Raw genomic sequence first — 23,994 nt, forward strand, 5'->3', positions numbered from 1 at the left:
TACCTTCGTTACTATCGACCCTAGCCCACAGCCCCCTTACTGTGATTCTACTGCTAGCCGTTGGGGTTCTACAACTCTCAAATTGCTGGCTGCTACTATATCCTTTTACCCCTTTGTTGGCGGTGATTTTCTTTTGTTGTTTTTGGACAGCCTGCTTTATGCTGTGGCATTTGGATAGCTGGGATACGCTAATTTTATACAAAGGGATTAATTTCTCCCTTGTGGCTTCCCTAACCAGCATCCAGGATGGCTACTTAACTATAAATTCATTTATCTGGTAGCCTGGATAAGCTAATCTTACTACTTCTACTTTCTACTGTGGAGGTGTAAACCAGCCTTAACCCTCTTTTGGCTATAATTTTTATAACTAATACAGTCCTTGTGAGCTTCTCGCAGCAAAAAAGAACCCCTTAACCATAGCGCTGCATAATTTGCTTTAGCCTATTTAATCTTGGGCTCAGGCTCTGAGCGTTATACACCTAATACCCAAGTGTTATTTAAGAATTATCACTGGGCTATTTGTGCTGCTGGCAATATGAATTGCTATAATGGACTTTTCATTATGATATGACTGTGATGGGCTGTATTACTGTTCTATGACTTGGTTTATTTTCTTGTTTTTCAAAAGGTTTAACTAATTAGTTTAGTTTTAGCTTCATTAGTTAATGCTGTTTTGTAGTCATAACTATACATTGTTTTCTGTAGTAGCTATATATTCATTGTTTTTCTGAGCCATACATTTAAATGTATTTGATTATATAAGCTGAATACTTGTGCTAATTACCTTACTGTATCTTACACTCTGTGTTAATACCTCACTGTATCCTACACTCCACTCAACTACTGACTTGCACTCCTCCTCCACACTTTTCACTCCACTCCTACATAGAACTTAACCTAGTTAGCTAACAATTATTTAATTTTTCTTTCTGTCTCATTTTTCAGCTCCCAAGTCCTGTGTGGAGACACAGCCGGTCCCTCTATTTGAAACCCTGTAAGGCTAATGAAATCCTAAAGAACAGTAGGGAAACACAACTTAGAAGCCCCTCAGGATCTATCTGGACCCTCTACATTCAGCCTCACGGTGTAGATGTTATCCTACAGTATATTAAGGATTTAACTATAACCTTTGTGAGTGCGTTAATTTAAAAGTACTGGTGACTGCATTAAATTTAAACTAATTTGTAAGGGCCAGCACACCTGTGGACCTACCCCTCCAACCATCTCTTTACTATCTTATCCCCCCTCCTCCTACTATCCTAGTGGAGTTGGTGCTTTCCCCACTTTTTCCACTAGAGGGCAGCAGATCTTAGGCTTTGGAATACCATCTCTCACTGGTTGTGGAAACCAGCTAGCTCTGTAGACCAGCTAGACTCTGCTACCTGTGCTTGTACTCTCTATTCAAGTGCTTACCCCCACCCCATGAAAGGTTGAAAAGGGAATAATCCTAGTTAAGTCTGGGAGTTTTAATAACTAGACACATTTTTGACAATCACTACTTTTGCCACTGGCCCCCTCTATTAACCCTCTGTATAAACCTCCTTTCCTGCCTTAGCACTTTCTATAAATATCTCTCTCCCTGTTATAAAACTGTTTTTCATAACTGTCTCCCTAGCACAGCTATACCTTTGTTCATTTTTTTCTGCTATTTAGTAACAGAATGTCTCTTACCTTTCCTATGCCTGTAGAACTCTGTCTCTCTCCATAACTGATTGCCTCTCAGCCTCTCTCAGCTGTGACCCACTCTGTTTGCCCTACGGGCTCACTCCGCTCCCCTACCCTACCCCCAATTCCCTCCCACCCCCAGGGGTCCTACACTTATACTTCCCTAACCACACCCTCTCTCTTCCAACCAATCCCATACTTCACCCCATCCCACATTTTAGCCACACCCCCACCTTCTAACAATTACTCACAATAAGCCACTCAGAGTACCTTCACCATATCCTCCTACTCTTAACTTGTATATATATAAGTGCTCCCTCTCTTCACTTCCTTTATCCTTTTATCTTCCTCTCCTCTACATCTCACTCTCTATTTCATCCCTACACTTGAGTTCTTATTTTATAATTCCTTTTAAGATGCCTATACCTAATCTAACAAAGCTAACACTCACAATTATGCTCTCAACTACCCTCATCTCTACCTACCTTCTTACCACATCTGAAAAACTGCACTATTTCCATCTTAACCATTCCCACAAACAAACTGCAATTTACACACACATCCTCCAATAGACATTCTAACATAACTTCCACTCCCAGTTACCTACTACCTAAATACCACAGACTCTCCCACATTAAATATAATTTACCCTCAAAAAAAAGTGAAAATTCAAATATACCTTAGGAACAATTCAGTAACAAAACTAAATAATCCCTCCTCAAAAGATGGTGACATCCACCCCAACCCTGGCCCTACCAACCCTACTATCCAAACAACCCACCCTAAACTCAATAGCTCTCTCCTAATAGGGCATCTTAATATCCAAAGCATTAATAATAAAGTAGCTCACCTCCATGCCCTCCTAGATATTCACTCCTTTGATATCCTCTGCCTCACTGAGACTTGGTTGAAACCAGAAACTAAAGACAATGAAATTATTCCCAAAGGCTGCAATATAGTGAGACAAGACCGAACAAAATGTAAAGGTGGTGGAGTAGCAATTCTATTTAAAAACGGACTTCATATCTCTACCCTACCTTCTAATCCAACCCAGGATAGTAATGCAGAAGTCCTCTTTACTAAACTACAAATCAATGCAAACAAATCTTTATACATTATCTGCATTTACATACCCCCTGGTAACAATATCACTACAATAGAGGCTTTTCTAAGCTGGGTGTCTTCTACTTACCCCCAAGAAACAATAATACTAGGCGACTTTAACATTGACTGGAAAAGTGTTAGTGCTGAAAATCCTACCTCTCATATTAACCTCCATGACTTTACCCAAACCATAGTAATCTGACCAAGCCCGCTAGCTATACAATAAAGGGTATCCTCCTACAGACTCTCGAAGGATGGCAAAAACACACTCCAGCAATTCAAAAGTTACCCAAACCATAACCTCTACAACCAGAATTAACAAACCTAATAAGAAAGAGAGCACCTTAGACTGGATACTCATAAATAAACTGAAACAAACGTACAAGGTAGGAACCCTGCCAGATGATGTAAGTGATCATTCTTTGACCTATATCATAAGAAAAAAGAAGGATTTTCCAAACCTCCCCACCTTTAGGACAACACGCTCTAGCAAACACTTTAACTCAGAATTATTTCAAACTGAGCTTAAAGCATGTAACTGGAACCCTTTAAAAACCCTTCCACTTGAAGAGGCTGTAAAGTATTTTAACTCTACATTCTTATCTATCCTGGATATGCATGCTCCTAAACGTTCCATCAGAATGACGTCTAACCCAGCCTCACGGCTTTCTAATGAAACTAGAAATCAGATTAAGCTTAGGAACAAAGTCTGGGCTAAATGGAGATCTAACAGAAATATCTCTGATCTACATTTTAGGCAGCTCAGAAATAGTACAAAAAAGGCAATACTTACAGATAAAAAAACTACTACTGTAAACTCCAACAAACTCATCAAAATAATCCTCAAAAGTTCTGGTCTTGCATTAATAAGCTCCTTTCCCCAGGTAACTCCCGAACACCCACCCCACTTGATGCAGATCCAAATACTCCCCATCAAACTGCCAATACCTTTAACTCTTTCTTCACTGAGACTAAACAGTCTCTAAATAGTCAACTTATCTCAGAAAACTCCAGCCTTCCCATCAACTTACCACACTCTTTATCTAAGTTTAAACTACAACCCATCTCTACTTCTCTCATCTATAAATGTATTCAAAAACTCAAGCCATGTACTCCATCTGCTGACCAACTTCCTTCCCAGTATCTCCGAAAAGCAGCCAAAGTAATTGCCTACCCTATATCTATCCTTATAAATAGGACAATCCAAGAAGGAACCATCCCATATATTTGGAAAATCTCCCACATTATCACCTTACATAAAGGTGGGAACTCTAATGATTACTCTATCGGCCAATTGCTCTCATCACCCTTAGGAAAAATTATAGAAAAATGCATTCACCAACAACTTGTACATCATCTCTCTCAACATAACTTAATAGCAAACTGTCAACATGGCTTTAGGCCATCACATAATACCACTACTGCCCTTCTATCCTTTACAGATACCATCAATAGAAACCGTAACAAAAACATCCTCTCATCTGCACTCTTTATTGACCTCTCTAAAGCTTTCGACATGGTAAACCATACCCTCTTAATATTCTTGAATCTCTTTCCTTTGACTCTCTTGCCATTAAATGGTTTAGATCATACCTCAGCAACAGGCAGTCCTCTGGGAAAATCAAATTTCATCCCTTTACCTGTCACCATTGGGGTCCCTCAGGGCTCCATTCTTGGACCACTTCTTTTCTCATTATTTATTAATGATCTCCATGTAGCAATTCCTCAAGCCACCTGTATTCAATATGCAGATGATTCCACACTAGTATGCTCAGCAACCTCTCCATCTGAACTATATTCTGTTACTCAAAATGTTTTCAACACTGTAGAAACATGGTTTACCAAACACCTCCTTAATGCCAAAAAAAAAAGACTTCTCTTTCCACCCCCTTAGATTTCTCAATCTCTTCAAATAATGGCACTATTTTCCCGGACTCTGCCACTAAACTTTTAGGAATAACCATTGAAATTAACCTCTCGTTTGATTACCATATAAATAGCACCATTAAAATAGTCCACAGGAAAATAGTCTCCTTATATAGAATAAAACCTTTAACCCCAGCAGCCAGAGCCAAGATCGCTCACTCCCATCTAATCTCAATCCTTCTGTATGCTTCACCTATTTTTACCAACCTTAAGAAAACTAACCTTAACAAATTGGCAACTTCCTATAATAACATTGCCAGATTCGCTACTGGCAATCCCATCAGAACCCACCATTGTTCTAATCTTAGGCAACTAGACTGGCTGGAATTCCAAAACCATCTGATAAGCCCCCAACTCAGAATTGCCCACAAGATATTTTACCAACCCAATAACACCCCTATACTCTCAAAGCTCTTAATCCCATATAACAATCTGAACTCCCTACGTTCTTCTAGCAAACCCATTGCTAGCATAACAAAGTCTAATAATACGGCTGGTGACTCTGTGTACTAACACAGCAGGAAAAAACTGGAACCTGTTACCCAATGAGCCAACTCTAATTACATACTTGCCACTCTTTAAACAAAAACTTAAAAAACACCTCCAAATGCACTGGTTTATGCCCTTGTAGTAACCCTGACTAACCACCCTCTTCACCTCTGTTTCTTCCTCTTGTAATCAAACTTCCAAACATTTAAATGCGTAGTCTTGTAAGTAAGACTGACACTATTTAAACTCTAATCAACTTATTGTTTAAATCCTTCTACCTGATGTAAACAATTGTATATAATTCTTTCTGTAGTACATTTGTTTTAGCTTTCTTAAGTAATATTATGTTTACTGTAGCTTTTCTCAAGTGTTTTTATCTCTAGAATGTAACAATTACCTGTTTTATCTTGTTTATTAATCCTTTATTTACCATGTAGCAATATTTATATACTTTTGTATATCTGTGTGGCGCTTTTCTCCCCAGTCCTCTACTGAAAATGGAAATATATCCAGCTAGACTAGCCCGGTCAACAAATGTAAAATAAATAAATAAATAAATACATAAATAATTAAAAAAACATCCAATGACAGCACAGATCTAATTAAATAGTGAATTTAAAATATACTGATGAAATAACCACCAGTCTAGTGCATCATACCCCATAAATAATGTATATAAATATAAGATTGCTTGAATTAGACATTTATATATACAAATTCTTAAAAACCTTGTCCTATTAAGAAAACATATACAATTCATTATAATACACTAAATAATGTTAAATATGCTAAAATAACGGACATGTACTTATAACTTTGCAGACCTCAATTTCAATACTGGAATGAGGGAAATCATGTCATTAAGACCCGGTGGTCTATTGGCCTCTAATATAATTTGCCAGTATAGTTCTCTATATTCTACTAGTGTTTCCCACATCCCACCACTAGGGTCAACGAACACAGTTTCTAAAACAAAGAACATAAACTCTGCTAGTTTACATATAATAGTATGTTTGTATAATGCATTATTTTCTTTTTTAGTCCTAATGTCATAAAGGTGCTCATAAATTCTTTGCTTGAGCTTCCTTTCACTCTTCCCAACATAAAATGAGTCGCATTTTGTACAAGTTACTAAGTAAATAATACCTTTAGTATTACAATTTACAAAGGTACCTAATGTCGATTTCTTTTGCCTACCTGGTAAATATAATGATTCACCCAGAAAAAGGTGTGAACAATAACTGCACCTTCCACATTTAAACAGGCCTGCTTTCTTTTTGGTAACGTTTTCAAAAATGTTTTCTTTCATCCCTCTCTCTAAAATATTCTTGATATTATTACCCTCCTATAAATGAATTTTAGTTCATTGTCAAAAATGTGATTTAAATCAGATAACTTAGCAAAATTTTTCCATTCTTTGTCAATAATCCTTTTAATTATGTAGTTGTAATACCCAAGTCATAATTTTCACTTCTGTTTGCATTACTTACTTCTTGTATGGTACTTGTTTCACTTTTGCCTGAAATGGGTGCAAACCTGCCCTTTCTCTCACCAGTAACTTCCCTACATATCTGATCAAAAAGTTCACCCGAATAACCTCTATTTAAAAATAAACTTTTCAGTACTTCACATTCACTGTAGTAGGTAGTGTCATCAGAAGTCTACTTGGGCGTACTATTTGACCTTTCAGTACACTTCTCTTCTGATGGGGTGGATGTGAGCTAGTGTAATGCAAATATGAATTCGAAAAAGTCTCTTTTCTATATATTTTAGACTTAAAACCATCCTTAGTCTTTGTAATATTTACATCTAAATAATTTAACTGTTGATAACTAAAATTATGTGTGAATTTTAAAAAAGTTAGTTGTTCCGTTCACAAATTCAATAAACAAGTTAAAATCATCCTCATTTCCTCTCCATAAAAAACATAAATCTAAAAATCTGCCATAAAATGTCCAAAAATGACAAAAAACAGAAGTTGATAAAAATGTATTTTCCCAATGTGCCATAATGATATTAGCATATGTAGGAGCACAATGTGCCCCCATGGCAACACCCCTACACTGCTTAAAATATTCTCCTTCAAAAAAAATATATATTTTTTAATACTACCTCCATTAACACTAAAACTGTTCTAAAATCATTGTGTGTAATTCCTTTAAATCCCACTAACATTTCTTCGAACCACTCTAGTCCTATATCATGAGGTATACTAGTAAATAAATCTGACATCCAAGGTAGCAAATGCCACTTGTTCAGAATAAAAGGTATTTTCTATCTTTCTCAAAAAGTCCCAAGAGTCTTGCAATATATAAGTGTTATTTGTAAGTACTTTCTTCACTTTTTTATCAATAAATTTTGCCAATGGGGCTGTAATTGAACCCTCAGCAGAGACTATCGGTCTTAGAGGTGGCTCTTAAATATTTTTGTGCACCTTTGGTGTGCCAAAAATTGAAGGAACCTTAGGTTTCTCCACATGTAAAAATTTGTGTCCAAGTCAATCAACCCTTCCATTAGTAAATCATTTAATAGGACATTTATTTTTTTGTATGCTACATTAATTTCATTAATAGATGTCCTTATATATTTGGTTGAGTCACTTTAAATTTCAAGCATTTTACCTTTGTACATAATATAATCCATAAGTACCACCCCTCCACCTTTATCGGGTTTCATAACTCTTAAATTCTTATTTTTACTCACTAATTTGGGTGTTTCTTGCTCTACCAAGGGTAAATTTGATTGCACTTTGTGTCTTCCCAGGGACCTCCTTAATTAATTTTCCAAAACCAACTCAAAATTTTTTAATTGTGGGTGTAAGGGTGGATTAAATATGCTCTTGCGTACTAATCTTTCTTCCTTCAAAGTGTTTTTATTACCATTAAAAAATAATTCAAGGTTTTTCTTTCTAATAAATAATATCTACAAGCAATCTAAAAATGTCATTTATCTGCCTGGGTATGAACCCAAAACCTTTTGAAAATAAATCAAAAAAAGGTCACAGTAATACTAGAGTAATTAAAAATATTCAAATCATTAAATGTCCATTTACATCCATCATTTAATAAACCAACGTTTAGTTTTTCCACTTCATTTGTTTCCTCCCTCGGGGCCCCCATTCCCTCGCTTGATAGTTTTTTGAATTGTAATCAATTGGCTGTTTGTACATAAGTCTCTCAGACCTAAGTGGAGGAAACTCTAAAACTTCAAGTTTGTTTTCCTCAAAACTTGGTGTCTCATTTTCTGTGCTGTTAAGTATTACAACTTTCCTTCCCCATAATCTAGGCTTTGGGTATTGAGTTTTAGTCTTGTATTCTTTCAAATCCCTTTCTATTTTCCATATTTTCCTGTTCTGAACATCAAAACATTTTGTTTCTAGATCCTTAAGTAACTTATAGTACCTGCCCTTTGCTTCTTCTACAGTAAAAAGTAAATCATTAATTATGCCCTTGTTAACATGCTCAACCTGACTAAACCATTTTTCCATTTCGCATTCATTGTTTTTTATTATTGCGCTCATTATCTCAAAACCACAGTTATCAAAGGCAGTAATCAACTGCTGGTGAAATTCAGTACCTTCAACATTATTCGATTATTTACAAACTCTAAAGCCTTTGGGTACAATTTTTAACTGTAGACAGTGTTTGAGATATGCATTGTCCATTTCGAGTATTTTGTATTTGTATAAAGAATAGTCAAAATCATCTAACATTTGTACAAATGTTCTGCTAATGTCTTTGTTAGATGTCTTTTTTTCCTAAATCAAATTTAACATTAAGAATGTCTCTTAGCTGCCGCACAGTACCTGTTTGATCCACAATGCTATTTCCAGAGTTCGATTTACTACCCTGGTTCTGCATGCCTCGTAAACCATTTAAAACTTGATTTCCAGTCTCTCTACCCAAAGTAATATGAGGGAATCCATCCAAACTCCCTGAGTCCACCAAACTGACTCAGTTTCTTTCTCGAGCTTCACTTCCATTAAAAACGGACATTCCTTCATGCGAAGCAGAATGTCTAACTGCTTCCTGGTTGCCTGGTAAAGAAAGTGACGATAACAGCGATGCCACTGATTGGCTAATGGGCGTGAGCAGCCCCACAAGCTGAGTCAGCTGTTCTATGAGCTTCCGAAGCTCTCCAATCTCTGTGCCGTTGTTTCCACTGTCCATTCCAACAAAAACCTGGGATTCCATCCGAAAAAAAGAATACTAATAACCAAATACAATCAGAAGGTGCAAAAATAACCACACTGAAGCAAGCGCTGAACAAAAAATAACGTTGACAATATTACACAAAACGTTTTCGTCTTCAACTTCATCAGATGAAATCACCCTGGTGAACTCACGTTATATACATAAATAATTAAAAAACATCCAATGACCGCACAGATCTAATTAAATAGTGAAATTAAAATATACTGATGAAATAACCACCAGTCTAGTGCATCATACCCCATAAATAATGTATATGCGCTTGCTTCAGTGTGGTTATTAAACTGTTTGTGACAACATTCCTGGATCCAAGGTGCTTTTTTGTGGTTAATAGTGACTTTTTGCACCTTCCGGTTGTATTTGGTTATGCGCTCCAGTTTTTCCTAATAACATGGCAAATACCATGATTAAAAGGCCAGGTAAACGGGTAACATCTGATGTTTTAGCGTGCTTATCCTGGTTTTTTGAGAAGTATGGTTTATTCAGTCTTTCTCTGCTTCATTAATTCTCTCACACTCACTCAGAATAGTCCCGGTCTAGAAATTTTCCTACTACTCATTCCACTTCCATAGATGTAATGCAAATGTAGTCATTAAATGGTCAGTGTTCTCTTTATCTGTCCATACAAAACATTTCTGAACACAGGGTGGATGTGAGCTGCTTCTTTCGAGCCTGAAATTAACATTTAACAGGTTTACTGTGTAGCTTCGGACTAAAACCACCATTTTTCTCCGAGAACTGTTAAATTTAGAAAACCTGTCTTGTTTTGAGTGTGTTATGTTCTAAATGTGAAGTGTATAGTAGCACTGTTAAAACCTAAACAAATTGGTCAAAGAATATTCACCCCCTTCACAAATTAATGATCCATAAATCTTTCATAGAAGAGCAAATCTGCATAGTGCTGATCAAAAATCAGGATGATATTCCCATACGTATTCTTACACACTGGTTATTACACCTTTAGACTGTAGGTACATGCCGTGTTTATTAAGTGTAACATCATTGTCTAGTTCAAATAAAATGCATCTGTTTGACCATTAGTGTCAAATTTCTTACAGACAAGTGATCTAACTGATTGCTTCCTATATCGTTGGGAATGAAGATGAATAGTCAGTGCACATCCAAAAATACCAAAGAGTTATTTCCAGTAAAGTCTGTAGATTAATTTATGTACCTTGGGTAAAAAAAAAATCTTTGGTATCAGTTAAAATTAGTGATAGCACCTAGTACAGCAGGCCTCAATTTTTAATTGTATATAAATGGAGATAGGCTCTGCCACCCTTCCCCTGCCTCATATACAAGCAGGACATAGTGAAGGACTCAACAGTGATTTGTGCATTTTGGATGGGCCGTGTATCTGAGGGGCAAATTGGTCATTAGTATGAAATTTTGTACACAGCTGTCTTAAGTCCACCCACATTCAGCACCAATAATGCACATTTCTCTAATTCAAATTATGTAATGGAACTGGAAGTATCTGTGCCACACTATTGTAGTAGCATAGAAACATCTGTTATCTTCAAAAACACAACCCCTTGTACCTTTGTTGGTTTAATTTCTTTCCTCTAATCATTAGAGAGTGTGTTCAGAGCAACCCTCTTATGTCAAATTATTTAAAAAAATGCACTTCCTTGTGCTTTGTAACAAATCCTACAATTCTTTTTCACACCTCAGTGTTTTAGCTAAGAACATCCTGAGAACAGACGTTGGAAGGCATCAATTAAAGGATGATTTTGGGGGAGGGGGGGGTTAGTTTCTTAAAATGAAAAGAGGGTGGTCATAAGGAAAGAATGCGTTTTATGTTCACTGTTCTCACAAAAGACCATTTTTCGTTTGGGCTGCAGGCAAACTACTGTTCTTTTGCTTTTATACAAGTTAAACCTTTTCTTAACAGAGAAAACTCGGCCACTGTCAACAATCAAGATGATTGCATAACTTTGAAAACAATAATATTCTTGGTGCAAAGAACGCCAAGGAATAAATACAATTATTTTGAGCACTTTTTTCCTTTAATACACAGAACTTCCTCAGACAAACTGGTGCACTTAAGTTTTCACATTTAAATCATCAATAAGAATGTTATCGTGTAGTAATCTGTTCTTTTTCTGCTACACGATTGTTTTTGGATTATAGATTGTATGGTTGTTTTTTGTGCTGAATAAAGTGTAGATGTTATCCAGTTCGTACCTGCAGTCTCCGTTATCATTTGGTTGTTTTTTTGTGCTGAATAAAGTGTAGATGGTATCCAGTTCGTACCTGCAGTCTCCATTATCACAGCATTTCTTCTGATTTTATAGATTGTATACTATTCATTTTTGCTGTACTGATGTGTAAACATTCTGTTGGTGGACATCTGGTACTGTCCATGCCAGTCTTCCGCCTCTTCCCTTGCCCTGTTGAAATTCTTCACTGTTGAAGGGGATCTTGACTCAGCGTTTCAGGAAGTTTTGAGAAATCCTAAAAATATCTTCCATGGCGGTAATATTGGGGATGGGCTCTAATTCTACTGGGGGATTATTGCAATACAGGCTTATCTGGGCTTCCTGATGGCTGAGCGCAGTCTGCTGTGTGCTCATTACTAGTAGCTGTTACATGTGTGTGTCTAGGCCATAAAGACTCCTACCATGCTTATCATTATTCAAATCTGCTTGGATGGTACTTTAAGGATTTTCCAGAACCTATGAATCAGCAACAGTTTAAATGCAACAAGGATTTCAGGGTACCAGATGACCACAGTTATCACTAAGATATTCCCAAATATATCCAGTTCATTGTTCTAGTGATGCCACAGTAGCACATTAATTGTGTAGCACAGATAACATGCTGCTTGTGCTTCAGACATTAATAGCAGGAGTGTAATAGTAGTTGGCTACATTACTGTTGTGCTTCTGGGGTCATGGTAGGTGTCTTCCCTTATAAGATCAGCAAACACTGTTGATTCAAACAAAATGCCCCAGTGGTTCTGTGTGTTTTTTGGCATTAGCAGTTTGAAGTGATTCCAGAACAGTACAATAGGCATATGGTACTAAGGATATTCAAGATGTTCTTCATCTTCCATTGCTGCAGTCCTGACTATTGGGTATAGTCCGCGTCCAGTCGGCCCGAATACCAGAGTATAAGGCTGACGTCGGTCAGGGCGCATTAGACTGACGTCAGTACGTCAGAGTACTAATGCGCATGACCGACGTCATATCCTCAGTCTTTTTTGCCGCATGGTCCGATGCAGAAGCAGTTTTGCGAGTGCAGGTTGGCGTACTGAAATATTTCCGAAACCGGAGTTTCAGACCGAAACAGAGTTGGCTAAGTACCCCGTTGGGGAACATTTTGGTTTTTTCTTGCCTCAGTATTTTACCGGATGTCAGAAAAAGTGAATAACTGTATTTCTTGTGGGAAACAGATACCTTATAGGGATTATCATACCTTGTGTATACCTTGTTTAGGGCCTGAGCACGACGTTGTTGGTTGCCGCTCTTGTGCTAGGTTTAACAAACGCACTATTAAGAGGAGGTTAGACTGTGCCAGGTTAGTGTTTGGGAAGCGTTGCAATTATAAAATGCCGTCGGATGCTCCGGCGCCGCTTCCAAGAAGCGCAAGGATAAAACAGTGAAGCCTAGGGTTGAGGAACCGGCAGTCCCGGACGCCGGTTCTTTAGAAGGCTCAGTGGAGCCGGAGGTTTTGCCAGGAGTTTCCATGGAGTCCCAGGCAGAAACTATACTCTTACAGGATGTGCCTTCTCAGGAGGTAGGCCAGGCTGAGGGGGCTTCTCAGGTGACTGTTCTTCCCTCTATTCCCAAGGTAGTTAGAGCCTCTCCTTCTGTTGCCAAAACTTCTTTGAGAGGTAGGCCTAGTTCAGCTTCAGTGGGGGCTTCTCCTAGCATTTCGGGTTCTGTACCTAAGAAACATATGCTTAAAATGGCAGAAGATTTGATTACTATGATTAGGGTTCTATGCCCCGCCTGATAAGAGGCCTAGGGTGGAACCGAGTTTGATAGTTTTGAACAGTGTTCAGAGGCTTCAGAATCTTCTGTGGAAGATATGCAGGAGTATCCTACTTATTCTGATTCTGATGTGGATGATTCCACTCCTACAGCTTCTCCGCCTGAGGATTTCTCATTTTCAGAGACTTTGCATTCCATGAGGGAGCACTTTAAATGGGAAGGCCAGGATTACTCTGATTCCAGGAAAAGGCTTAGGGAGTTCTTGTTTTACCCCAGCATAGGCCTTTAGCTATTCCTCCTGTGTTGAATGTGGTGGAAGATGTTTTGCAGAGGCTTCCTGAACCCTGACTCTTTGCCTCCTGCTCCTGTTAAGCCTGATAGGTATTATAGGGTGCCCAAGCTCATAAATATTTGTTTAAGAGTCCTAGGGCGGACCCAGAAACTATTTCTCAAGGGCCTAAGGGTGTAAAGGCTTCTGTGGTTAAAAATCCTGTTCCCACTGATAAAGAGGCAAGGGCTTTGGATAGGTGGGGAAAGAAAGTGTATACTTCTTCCACTCTTGCCATGAGAGCTTTGAATTGTCAGTTTCACATGTTAAAATATCAGAATTATCTCCTTTCACAATTGAAATCTAAGGTGGATGCTTTGGCGGAAGGTATTGAGTGTAAAGAGTTGCTGGATTTGGTTCATGTGTCTGAACAAGTGGGTAAGCATTCTTTGCAATGTGGTTTTGATGCTGTACAGGCCTCCTCGAGGGTGGCTGCTACCAGTTCTGTTCTTCGCAGGCATGCCTGGTTGAAGGATCAGAATTTAGCTGAGCATGTTAAGACAAGGATTTTGGATGCTCCTTTACAGTCTGATGTGTTGTTTGGTTCGCCTGTGGAAGCAGTTTTAAAGAAAATGGAGGACAAAGCTAAGTCTATGCAAACTGTTAAAGATTTTTGCAGGTGCAGCCACCAAGTTTAGTAGAAATTGGCCTGCTAAGGGGTGGACATATCCTGCTTATGATTCTCAGTCTAGGGGTAGGTCTAGACGTGGTAGGGGCAGGGCTCAAGGTTCTTTTAGGCCTAGAACAGGGAGTTCACCTGCTCAGACTTCTGGTGAGGGCAGGGGTCAGTCCTTTCGTAAACAGACCCAATGACCTGTCTTTTCAGCTGCCAGCAGATTCACGTTTGGCAGCTCCTTTGGGAGGAAGACTGTCTCTTTTCAAAGAAAATTGGGATTTAATTACTCAAGACAAATGGGTGTTGGATATCATTCACCACGGTTACAGATTTTATTTCCATACAATGCCCCTTTCAAAGGCATGCCAGACATTCCTCCTCCACAAAGAAAAGAGGCTCACAAGCAAGTTTCTCAGTTACTTCACATAGGGGCCATTCAGCCAGTCCCTGTATCAGAAAGGGGCCTAGGATTTTATTCTCGCCTGTTCCTTGTACCAAAGAAGGGAAACACGTGGAGACCAATTTTGGATTTATCTATCCTCAACACTTATCTGGACATTCCCAAGTTCAAGATGTTGACGTTACAACAGCTTTTACCTCTGCTGGGCAAAATCACTGGATGGTAACTTTAGATCTCAAAGAAGCTTACCTTCATGTGCCTATAAGGCTAAGTTGCAGGAAGTATCTGCGGTTTCGAACTGGAAATTCTCATTATCAGTTCTCTGCATTGCCCTTTGGCTTATCTACTGCCCAGAGTGTTCACAAAGGTTCTGGCTCCAGTGATAGCTTACTTCAGGCTTCAAGGAATTCAAATCTATCCTTACTTGGACGACTGCCTGATTTTGGCTCAAGAAAAGGAAGTTCTTCTACAGCACCTGGAATATGTTATCGCAGTGCTAAGATGCCTAGGGTATTCTGTGAACGAAATAAAGTCCAGTCTAGTACCCTCTCAAGACATGTGCTTTCTGGGTGTGAGACTGAATACAGCAGCCCAGATGGCCTTTTTAACCCCGGACAAACAAAAGAGTCTGTCACTTTACTTCCATCAACTATCTCATCAGTCCGTGCTGACTGCAAGGACAGTCCTTCAAGCATTAGGGTTCATGGCATCTTGTATTCTGGTGCTTCCCAATGCCAAACTGCATATGAGGAAGTTACAATGGTATCTCAAAATGTATGGACACAGCACTGCCAGGATTTGGACACTGTCATTCAAATAATACCTTGCCTTCAGAAAGAATTCTTGTGGTGGGCTCAGGAATGTCACCTAAACAAGGGACTCTCTGTGACCCGGCCAGAGGCAAGTCAGATCTTAACGACAGATGCCTCGGACATTGCTTGGGGAGCTCATCTAAATGGAAAGTGGATACAAGACAAGTGGCCTGCCAGACTACAGCATCTACATATCAACATGAAAGAGATGTTAGCAGTCCAGTTTGCATTAATGGCTTTCAAGGAGTTACTTCTTCCAGGGCAGGTGTTGATTCTAACAGACAACACAACTGTCATGTGGTACATCAACAAGCAAGGGGAACACATTCTTATCCTCTATGCAGGCAAGCAATGATTTTATGGGAGACTGCGCTAAGCCTGCAACTAACTCTTCAGGCAAGGTTTCTGCCAGGAGCACAGAACTCCTTAGCAGATGTGTTAAGCAGACAAATCATGGATCCCCACGAGTGGAAACTGGATCTTCATGTATTTCAGAAACTGACAGTGTCATGGGGAACTCCAGACATAGATCTGTTCGCTTCTCCACTAAACCACCAGCTGCCAAAGTATTGCACAAAGGGGTTTCATCACACGGCTTGGAAAGTGGATGCTCTGTCTTTCAGTTGGAAAAACCTTCATGTGTATGCCTTTCCACCTCTACCTCTTCTTCCAAAGGTACTGTTAAAGGTCAGACAAGACAGGCCAAGGATGATTTTGATAGCTCCAGATTGGCCTCGGCAACACTGGTACCCTCTACTACGGAGTCTGGTAAAGAAGCCTCCATGGCCTTTACCTCTGATTCCTCATCTGTTATCTCAGAAGGACGGTCATCTGCTCAATGTCAAGCTACACTCTCTTCATCTGACAGCTTGGCATATTCTGTGTTGAAACACAGCAGGTCTCAACTTCCTCAACAAGTTTTAAATGTGATTATGGAAGCTAGAAGACCTAGTACAAGGAAAGTGTATGCAGGAAAATGGAAGAGATTTTTATTTTGGTGTACAGCAAAGAATTTGGAGATTTCTGAGCCTAATTTGAGTGTGGCTCTTCAATATCTTACTGAATTATTGGACAAAGGTTTGTCCTTTTCTTCCATAAAGATTCATGCTGCAGCTATTTCAGCTCACTATGATTGTGACCCACCTTTGTTTTCGCATCCTTTGTTCAAGCAGTTTCTTAGAGGGGCAAAGAATATAAGACCCCCACGTAGAGCTCCTACTCCTGCTTGGGATCTCAATTTTGTGTTGGAAAAACTTACTCTACAACCTTTTGAGCCTGCAGCGACTGCTGAATTGAAATACTTGTCATGGAAGACTGCTTTTCTGTTGGCTATTACTTCTGCAAGAAGGGTGTCTGAGTTGCAGGCCCTTATGGCAGTAGAGCCCTTTTGATTTTCCATAAGGATAGGGTATCATTACGTACTAATCCTTCTTTTTATGCCTAAGGTGGTTTCTAGTGTGGCTTTAAACCAAACTATTCATTTGCCTACTTTTTGCAGACCCTCAAAATAAAGGGGAAAAGATTTTGCACACTTTAGATGTACACAGGCAATTGCGTTATTATTTAAGCAGGACTAAGGATTTTAGGCAGTCTCAGCAGTTGTTTGTTTCTTTTGCTTTGAGTTCTCAGGGCAAGCCTGTGTCAAAACAAACTATTTCTAGGTGGATTGGCTTTTGCATTGCATTTTGTTATTCCCATCATGGCAAGGAGATTCCAGCTGGGATTAGGCCTCATTCCACTAGGGCTACTGCCACTTCAACAGCATTTTTAAGGGGGGTGGCAACTAAGGATATTTTGGAAGCAGCTACTTGGAGTTCAGTGCATACTTTCTCTAAGCATTATCACCTTCCTATCTACTCTAAGTCTAGGGCTGGTTTTGCCACAGCTGTTTTGCAAGGCATGTTGTCAGCTCCTACTTCTTTATAATTTGCCAGCCTCCCTTACCTCTGCTTTGGGATTCTACCCAATAGTCAGGACTGCAGCAATGGAAGATGAAGAACATAGTACAGTTTTGTACCTACCATAAATGTAGATGTTCGAGGATTCCATTGCTGCAGTCCAATTTACCCTCCCTCCTTCCCCTCTGTATTTAGGGGTGGTTGTGTAGGTGAGTTTACATGCTTACATTTTTGTATATATTGTATATATTGTACATGTTTTTGGTGCAGGTTTTTTGGGACTTGTCTTTTTAGGGTCTTCTGACATCTGGGGCAAGAAAAGACTGAGGATATGATGTCGGTCATGCGCATTAGTACTCTGACGTACTGACGTCAGTCTAATGCGCCCTGACCGACGTCAGCCTTATACTCTGGTATTCGGGCCGACTGGACGCGGACTATACCCAATAGTCAGGACTGCAGCAATGGAATCCTCGAACATCTACATTTATGGTAGGTACAAAACTGTACTTTTCCACAGTTTGGAGATTAAACTAATGCAAGTTTTTATTACAGGAAATGCCATATATTTGTGGTGATTAGAGAATACGCAAAATGAGCTTACTAGTAAATTGTAATATTTTCAGTATTCTTGAGCATTACATGTTAAAGGCTGTGCAGTAAACTAGAAGATGTGCAAAACAGATCTGCATTTTTACAGTTCAGGTATTTTGCATGCTATGTTTCATTAGGCTTTATTTCATTTTTTTTTTTATTTTTCAGTTTCAGAATTAAGAAAACTTTTTGAAGCCAGCAAGCTGCCTACTTTGGAAATGAACAGGTACATTTAATTTATTTGCTGTAGTTTAGATGTAAATATGACACATTGTTTAATATTTGTTTGAGCGATTTTTCATAATAGTTAAGAAATCTGCAGGTGTAGTATTTAATTACTGGTTGAACAAACAAGTGACCTGATAATTTTGGGGCATAACTAATTCCTCTTTATCATGCTACTTCCTTCTCTTTCAAATCTCCCCCATCCTGCCCTTTCGCTTACACCATCCCTTACACTCATCTTCACCCTCCACTACTCAATCATTTCCACTACATATCCTCCTTCCTCATTCCACCTGAACTCCTTTACCTTTTCCAGCCCAAAGTCTTTCCCACCTCCACTGACATTTTTAAGCCTAAACCACAGCTAATCCCTAGCAACACCCTATTGTACCAACCCAAAAGGCATAAAACTGGTCCCAGAAATGCCATAGCCCTATCTGGAGATATCCACCCCAACCCAGGCCCCTGCCTCCAGACAAACAACCCCTTCCCTCCTCCCCCTTCCTCCTCTTCTACTAACACCCTTTTCCCACCTTCCGCTACCTCCTCTACTTTCTCTCCAAACACACTTAAGTTCTTTACCATCAACGCTCAAAGCCTCAACAATAAAACCCACCAATTACAAGCTTGGATAAACCATAATCAACCAGACATCTTAGCCATCTCTGAAACCTGGCTAAAACCTTATATTACTGACCCTGAAATCTTACCTCCAGGCTACCACATCCTTAGAAATGATCGCTTAAATAAAAAAGGTGGAGGCTCTGCTCTAATCTACTCTAACCATCTCTCTCTAATCCCTCTGCAAATCCCAACCCCACAATTCAAAAATACTGAATTAACTGCTGGTCTTCTCAGATTGAATAGGCGTAAGAATATCTGCTTTATCTCCCTATATATCTCCCCAGGTGACAACATCTCTACCCTTGAAAATATTCTTCACTGGGCCTCAACCGAAATAAAATATGAAACTTACATTCTTGGTGACGTAAATATAGACTGGAATAAAATCAACTCACCTTCCCCTTCTCTATCCATTAACCTATACAACTTCACCCAAGTAATCCATTCAACAACTCGTCCTAACAAAATCCATCCTCCTGGATCCATCCTGGACTGGATTCTAGTTTCTCATCCCAACAAAATAATTCTCTCAGGCACCATCCCGATACTTTTAGTGACCATCTCCTGCCTTCACTCACCGGTCAGCTAATTCCACACAATTTCATCACCAGTACATTCAAACTCGAAATCTCAGCAACTTTAACCCTACAATTTTCTCAAACACCTTTAAACTAATCAACTGGCAAACCCTTAATACTCTCCCCTTAGACAATGCTGTAGAACATTTCAACTCTATTTTCCTAGACACCCTAAATTGCTTAGCCCCTCTAAGAAACAAACGAATCAAAACTAACTCTGCTCCTTGGCTGACAAAAGAGACTAAACAAATCATGCATCACAGAGACAAAGCCTGGAAGCACTATCAAAAAACCAAACTGTCTTCTTCCTTCCTCCAATACACCCAACTTCGCAACCAAGTAAAAAAACTAGACAAAAAAAATTACTATAGTAAACTGCAGTCTAACAAAAATAAGAACCCAAAACAATTTTGGAAATCAGTTAACTCCCTTCTACACCCAGGGTCCAAAAATAATCCCTGCCCAGACCCAAGTTTAACTGACGAGGAATTGAGTTCTCACTTCAACACCTTCTTCACAGAATCCATAGCTAATCTAACCAAAACATTCCCAAACAATAATCCACCTAACATCCTCTCCTCAACTCCCAATAACCTTAATAAATGTCTCTTGAATTTCCAGTTCAAACCAGTTTCAACCAGCTTCATAAAAAGGCTCTTATCTAATCTTAAACCATGCTCAAATGCCCCTGATAACATACCCTCCTCCTTCCTCAAATGTGCAGCTGAAGGTACTGCTCTCCCTATTAGTATCCTGATAAACAGATCCTTAAATGAGTCATGCACTCCAAACTCTGGCGTTCAGCCTACATCCTACCTCTCCACAAAGGAGGCAAAAACACCACTATCTCTAATTTCCGCCCCATAGCCCTACTCTCCCCAATATCTAAAGTTCTAGAAAAATGTGTCCACCACCAGCTTTTACCTTTCCTAACTCAGAATCACCTTCTTACTCCCACCCAACATGGCTTCCGCCCCCGCCATAGCACCATTACTGCCTTACTATCCTTCCTTGAAACAGTCAACCGAGCCTGAGACTCTGGACTCCTTGTATCCACAGTACTACTAGATCTATCCAAAGCCTTTGACACCATCTCCCATACACACCTACTCTTTCATCTCGCCAACCTTAATCTCTCCCCACATACTCTTTCCTGGTTCTCCAGCTACCTATCTGAAAGATCTCAAGCTGTCAGATGGATGAACTCTACCTCTTCCTTCTTGCCCACACCTACCGGTGTTCCCAGGGTCCATCCTCGGACCCATGCTCTTCAACATCTTTATAAATAATCTACACTCTGTCATTCCTGACACCACAGTCATCCAATATGCTGATGACTCCACCTTAGTTTGTGCTGCCTCTAACTTTTCTGAACTCCAGACTAAAACACAAATAGCCTTTTCCACCACAGAGAACTGGATGCACCAAAATCACCTCTCCCTCAACTCTAATAAATCCAAAATTCTTATTTTTACCCCTTCCAGACATTCCTCATTCTCTGACAAAGATTCCTTCAAAGTCCTCAGCCAAACCAACACTGCTATAGAAGTAGTGCCTTCTGCTAAACTACTTTGCATTACCATAGACGAACACCTAAAATTCGATCTCCACATCCAACAAAACATAAAGAAAACCCACCAAAAGTTAGGTATGCTCTACAGAAACAACCAATTTCTTTCCAACTCCTCTAGGCACACCCTGGCAATTACATATCTTCTACCCTCTGTTCTCTATGGAGCCCCTCTTTTAACCAATCTGTCTATTTCCAACATCTCAAAACTTGAAACTTGCTATAATAAGATCTCTAAATTCGCAACCAAATCCAAAACCTCAACTCACCACTGCCTTACCCTTAGATCTCTAAATTGGCTTGAACTTCCCAACCACCTGGACTACCTCCAACTAACCACTGCTCACAAACTAATATTTTACCCAGACTCATGCCCTGCCTTAATAAACATCCTTCCACCATACACTCCAAACAGATCTCTGAGATCTGAACACCAAAACCTTATCTCCATCCACAAACCTAAACGTCCTGCCGGCCAACTTCTACTCTCCTTCTCTCTAGGTAAAAAATGGAACTCTCTCCCTCCTTCTCTTAGGACTATACCTAACTCTGAATCCTTCAAGACCCTACTTCTCAAATACCTGTCATCCAAATGGAAATGTTCCTGCTCTCACCAGATATAATTTCCAGGGATCTCTTCCTCTGCAAAAAAAAAAAAAAAAAAAGAGTTTTTTTTTTTTTTTTGGGCACATCTATGTATTTTTTTACATTTACTCTGCACTGTATTGCCTCATTATGTTTGCTCTTCTTGCACATTTTATGTAAATGTATTTCTTGACTGCTTGAATCTTATTCTTGTATTATACCATTAACTTTATGTAACCATGTTTCATTGTATTGCTTGTGGAGCTTTTCTCCCCGGGCCTCCACTGAAAATGGGCACTTCTTGGCCCAGTGGACTTCCCCGGTAATCAAACTGAAATAAATAAATAAATAATAAATAAATAACTCACGCTACAAGGGAATAAACATTATACGTGCATGCTTAATTTAATTTAAATTAGTTATGTTTAGTTTGTTAGCTCCACTAGTCAAAGCTCGTTTATATAGGGGACTGTGGAGAAAAAAGGTTTCCATTTAAAATAAACTAGTAAATGAATATACGTGAGACAGAAACCCAAGTGAAAACATAATGACATCTAGACTGTGCACAGAAGGAACCCCAGATGAGAACTGAATTGGAGAACCTTTTGCTGTCAGGTGGCAGTTGCCTTTTGAGATGCGGTGTCATTTCCTCCCTGTATTCATGTGGGTTTCCTTTGGGTACTTGGGTGTCCTTCCACATTTGAAAGGCATGCTTTAGGTGAAATGGGAGCACTAAACTGGCCATGGGGGTGGGTGGGTGTGCGTGTCTCTGTGTGTATGGTATGGAATCTTTGTGCTTCATTTTCCTCCCATATTCTAAAGACTTGCTGTAGGTGGTTGGACATTCCAGGCTTGGCCATGGGTAGGAATGCATGTTTTCCCTTTAGGGGAAAAAACTTTAAGCATTGCTTTTTTTTTAATTTAGGAAAACCCAACCTTTTTCTGAAAAAAAAATACTTTTAAGCTAGGAAAAAGTATTTTTATTGATTGCTCATGAAATTTGTGTGCTTTTAAATAGCAGTGCATTTTTTACTTTTCTGAAGCTACTTTTTTCAGTAGAGAAAGTTTTTTTTTTTGTTACATTTAAGTGCTTTTTACTATGATATTTTGAGGGAAAAGTTACTTTTTTTGTGGCTTTCCTATTTTACTGACTATTACTGCTGAGCTTCAATGGAATTAAACACTATTTCTGCCTTGACTATGGCACAAAGTCCCAGTCTTTTGGTTAGACTTTCTTCCAGCCACAAAATAATTACTTAACCAGCAGAAAAAACACTAATAGCACCTTTTGGTCTGTCTAGCTTAATGCCATAATGAGTTGGGACTATTCATTTTTGGCCCAAAACAACTAGAAGAAATCAGACAAAGTTAGAATGACCCCAAGCTGAGTTCCACAAGTTTAAATAAGACTTCCGACAAGCTGCATTGTTTCCTTGTAGTAAAACCTTCATTGAAACAAGTGGTGAGTGATAATATAACTTAACACAAAATATATACAACTATTTACACATATACAAATAATGCCACAAATTGTTAAAGAAAAAAGAATAGCTAGTCATTTTATTGCTATGAAAATCAAAAATGGAAAACCATTAATGACTTCCACCAGTTAGATTTTCGAAAGAGGGAAGGACCTTCAAAATGTAGGGAGCGACAGGTTGATGTATACACCCCTGGTACAACTTAATGTGTGTTCTAGGATAGTATTCCAAAACTGAGATATTTTACATGCTTATTTCTGTTATCTATGATAAACATATGCGATATATTATATTTAGAAGCCACGGTAGTGAAACCTTGCCATTCTATTTTTGTCCTGTTTATCCAGTTTTCAGTGACATCTAAAGTTTGGTTAACTCAAAGATAGTCATCAGGATATTCAAGTCTGATTTGGGCATATCAACTGGACTCGCATACAGTGTAGCAAATTCCCAAGATAGGGTAGATTTCCCTTACCCCATTTTCTCAAGTTAGACTCTTAATGAGTTCCATAGATTTTGTGCACATTTGCAGTACCAGAAAATATGGAGGAGGAGTTGTCTCTTTCGGCTTTTCCCGGTTAGGGGTCGCCACAGTGGAAGTCCGGTCCGCTAATGATTGGTAGTTGATTTTCACGTGCCGAGTTACCAGCCCTGATACACAACCTTCAGCGAAGGAGTATGTCAGCAAATTGTGATGGACAGAAGGGGCAAAACGGGGAATTGCTTGAGAAGAATTTGTTTAGGCATTCTAGCATATAGTAGGCATTATTGTTAATCATTAACTGGGTATACACCAGTTTCATGTATGGAGAGAATTTGTTTCATATTATTTAATGCCTGAGAGAGGTGATTGTCAGTTAATATAGGGTTTTTGTCCTTCTAATAGGAGCATATGTGAAAGAAGATTGGTATTTAATTCTTTAAAGAAAAAAAACCAAAATTTTAAAACC

The 23,994-nt window shown here is 39.0% G+C and overlaps 1 protein-coding gene across 9 annotated transcripts in view; it reads left to right on the top strand.

Annotated features, from left to right (window-relative positions):
* Positions 1 to 23,994, top strand: part of SVIL (supervillin) — a gene marked incomplete in the record, with an annotated part of 2,930,183 nt that overhangs the window by 586,457 nt on the left and 2,319,732 nt on the right. For all 9 annotated transcript variants that reach the window (XM_044066681.1, XM_044066680.1, XM_044066686.1 and 6 more), the window contains 1 exon segment: positions 18,150 to 18,207. In XM_044066681.1, coding sequence (XP_043922616.1) covers positions 18,200 to 18,207 — 8 coding nt within the window.

Source organism: Protopterus annectens, chromosome 3.part1, assembly GCF_019279795.1.
Source record: "Protopterus annectens isolate FY-2018-M chromosome 3.part1, PAN1.0, whole genome shotgun sequence".
Lineage (NCBI taxonomy): Eukaryota > Metazoa > Chordata > Ceratodontiformes > Protopteridae > Protopterus > Protopterus annectens.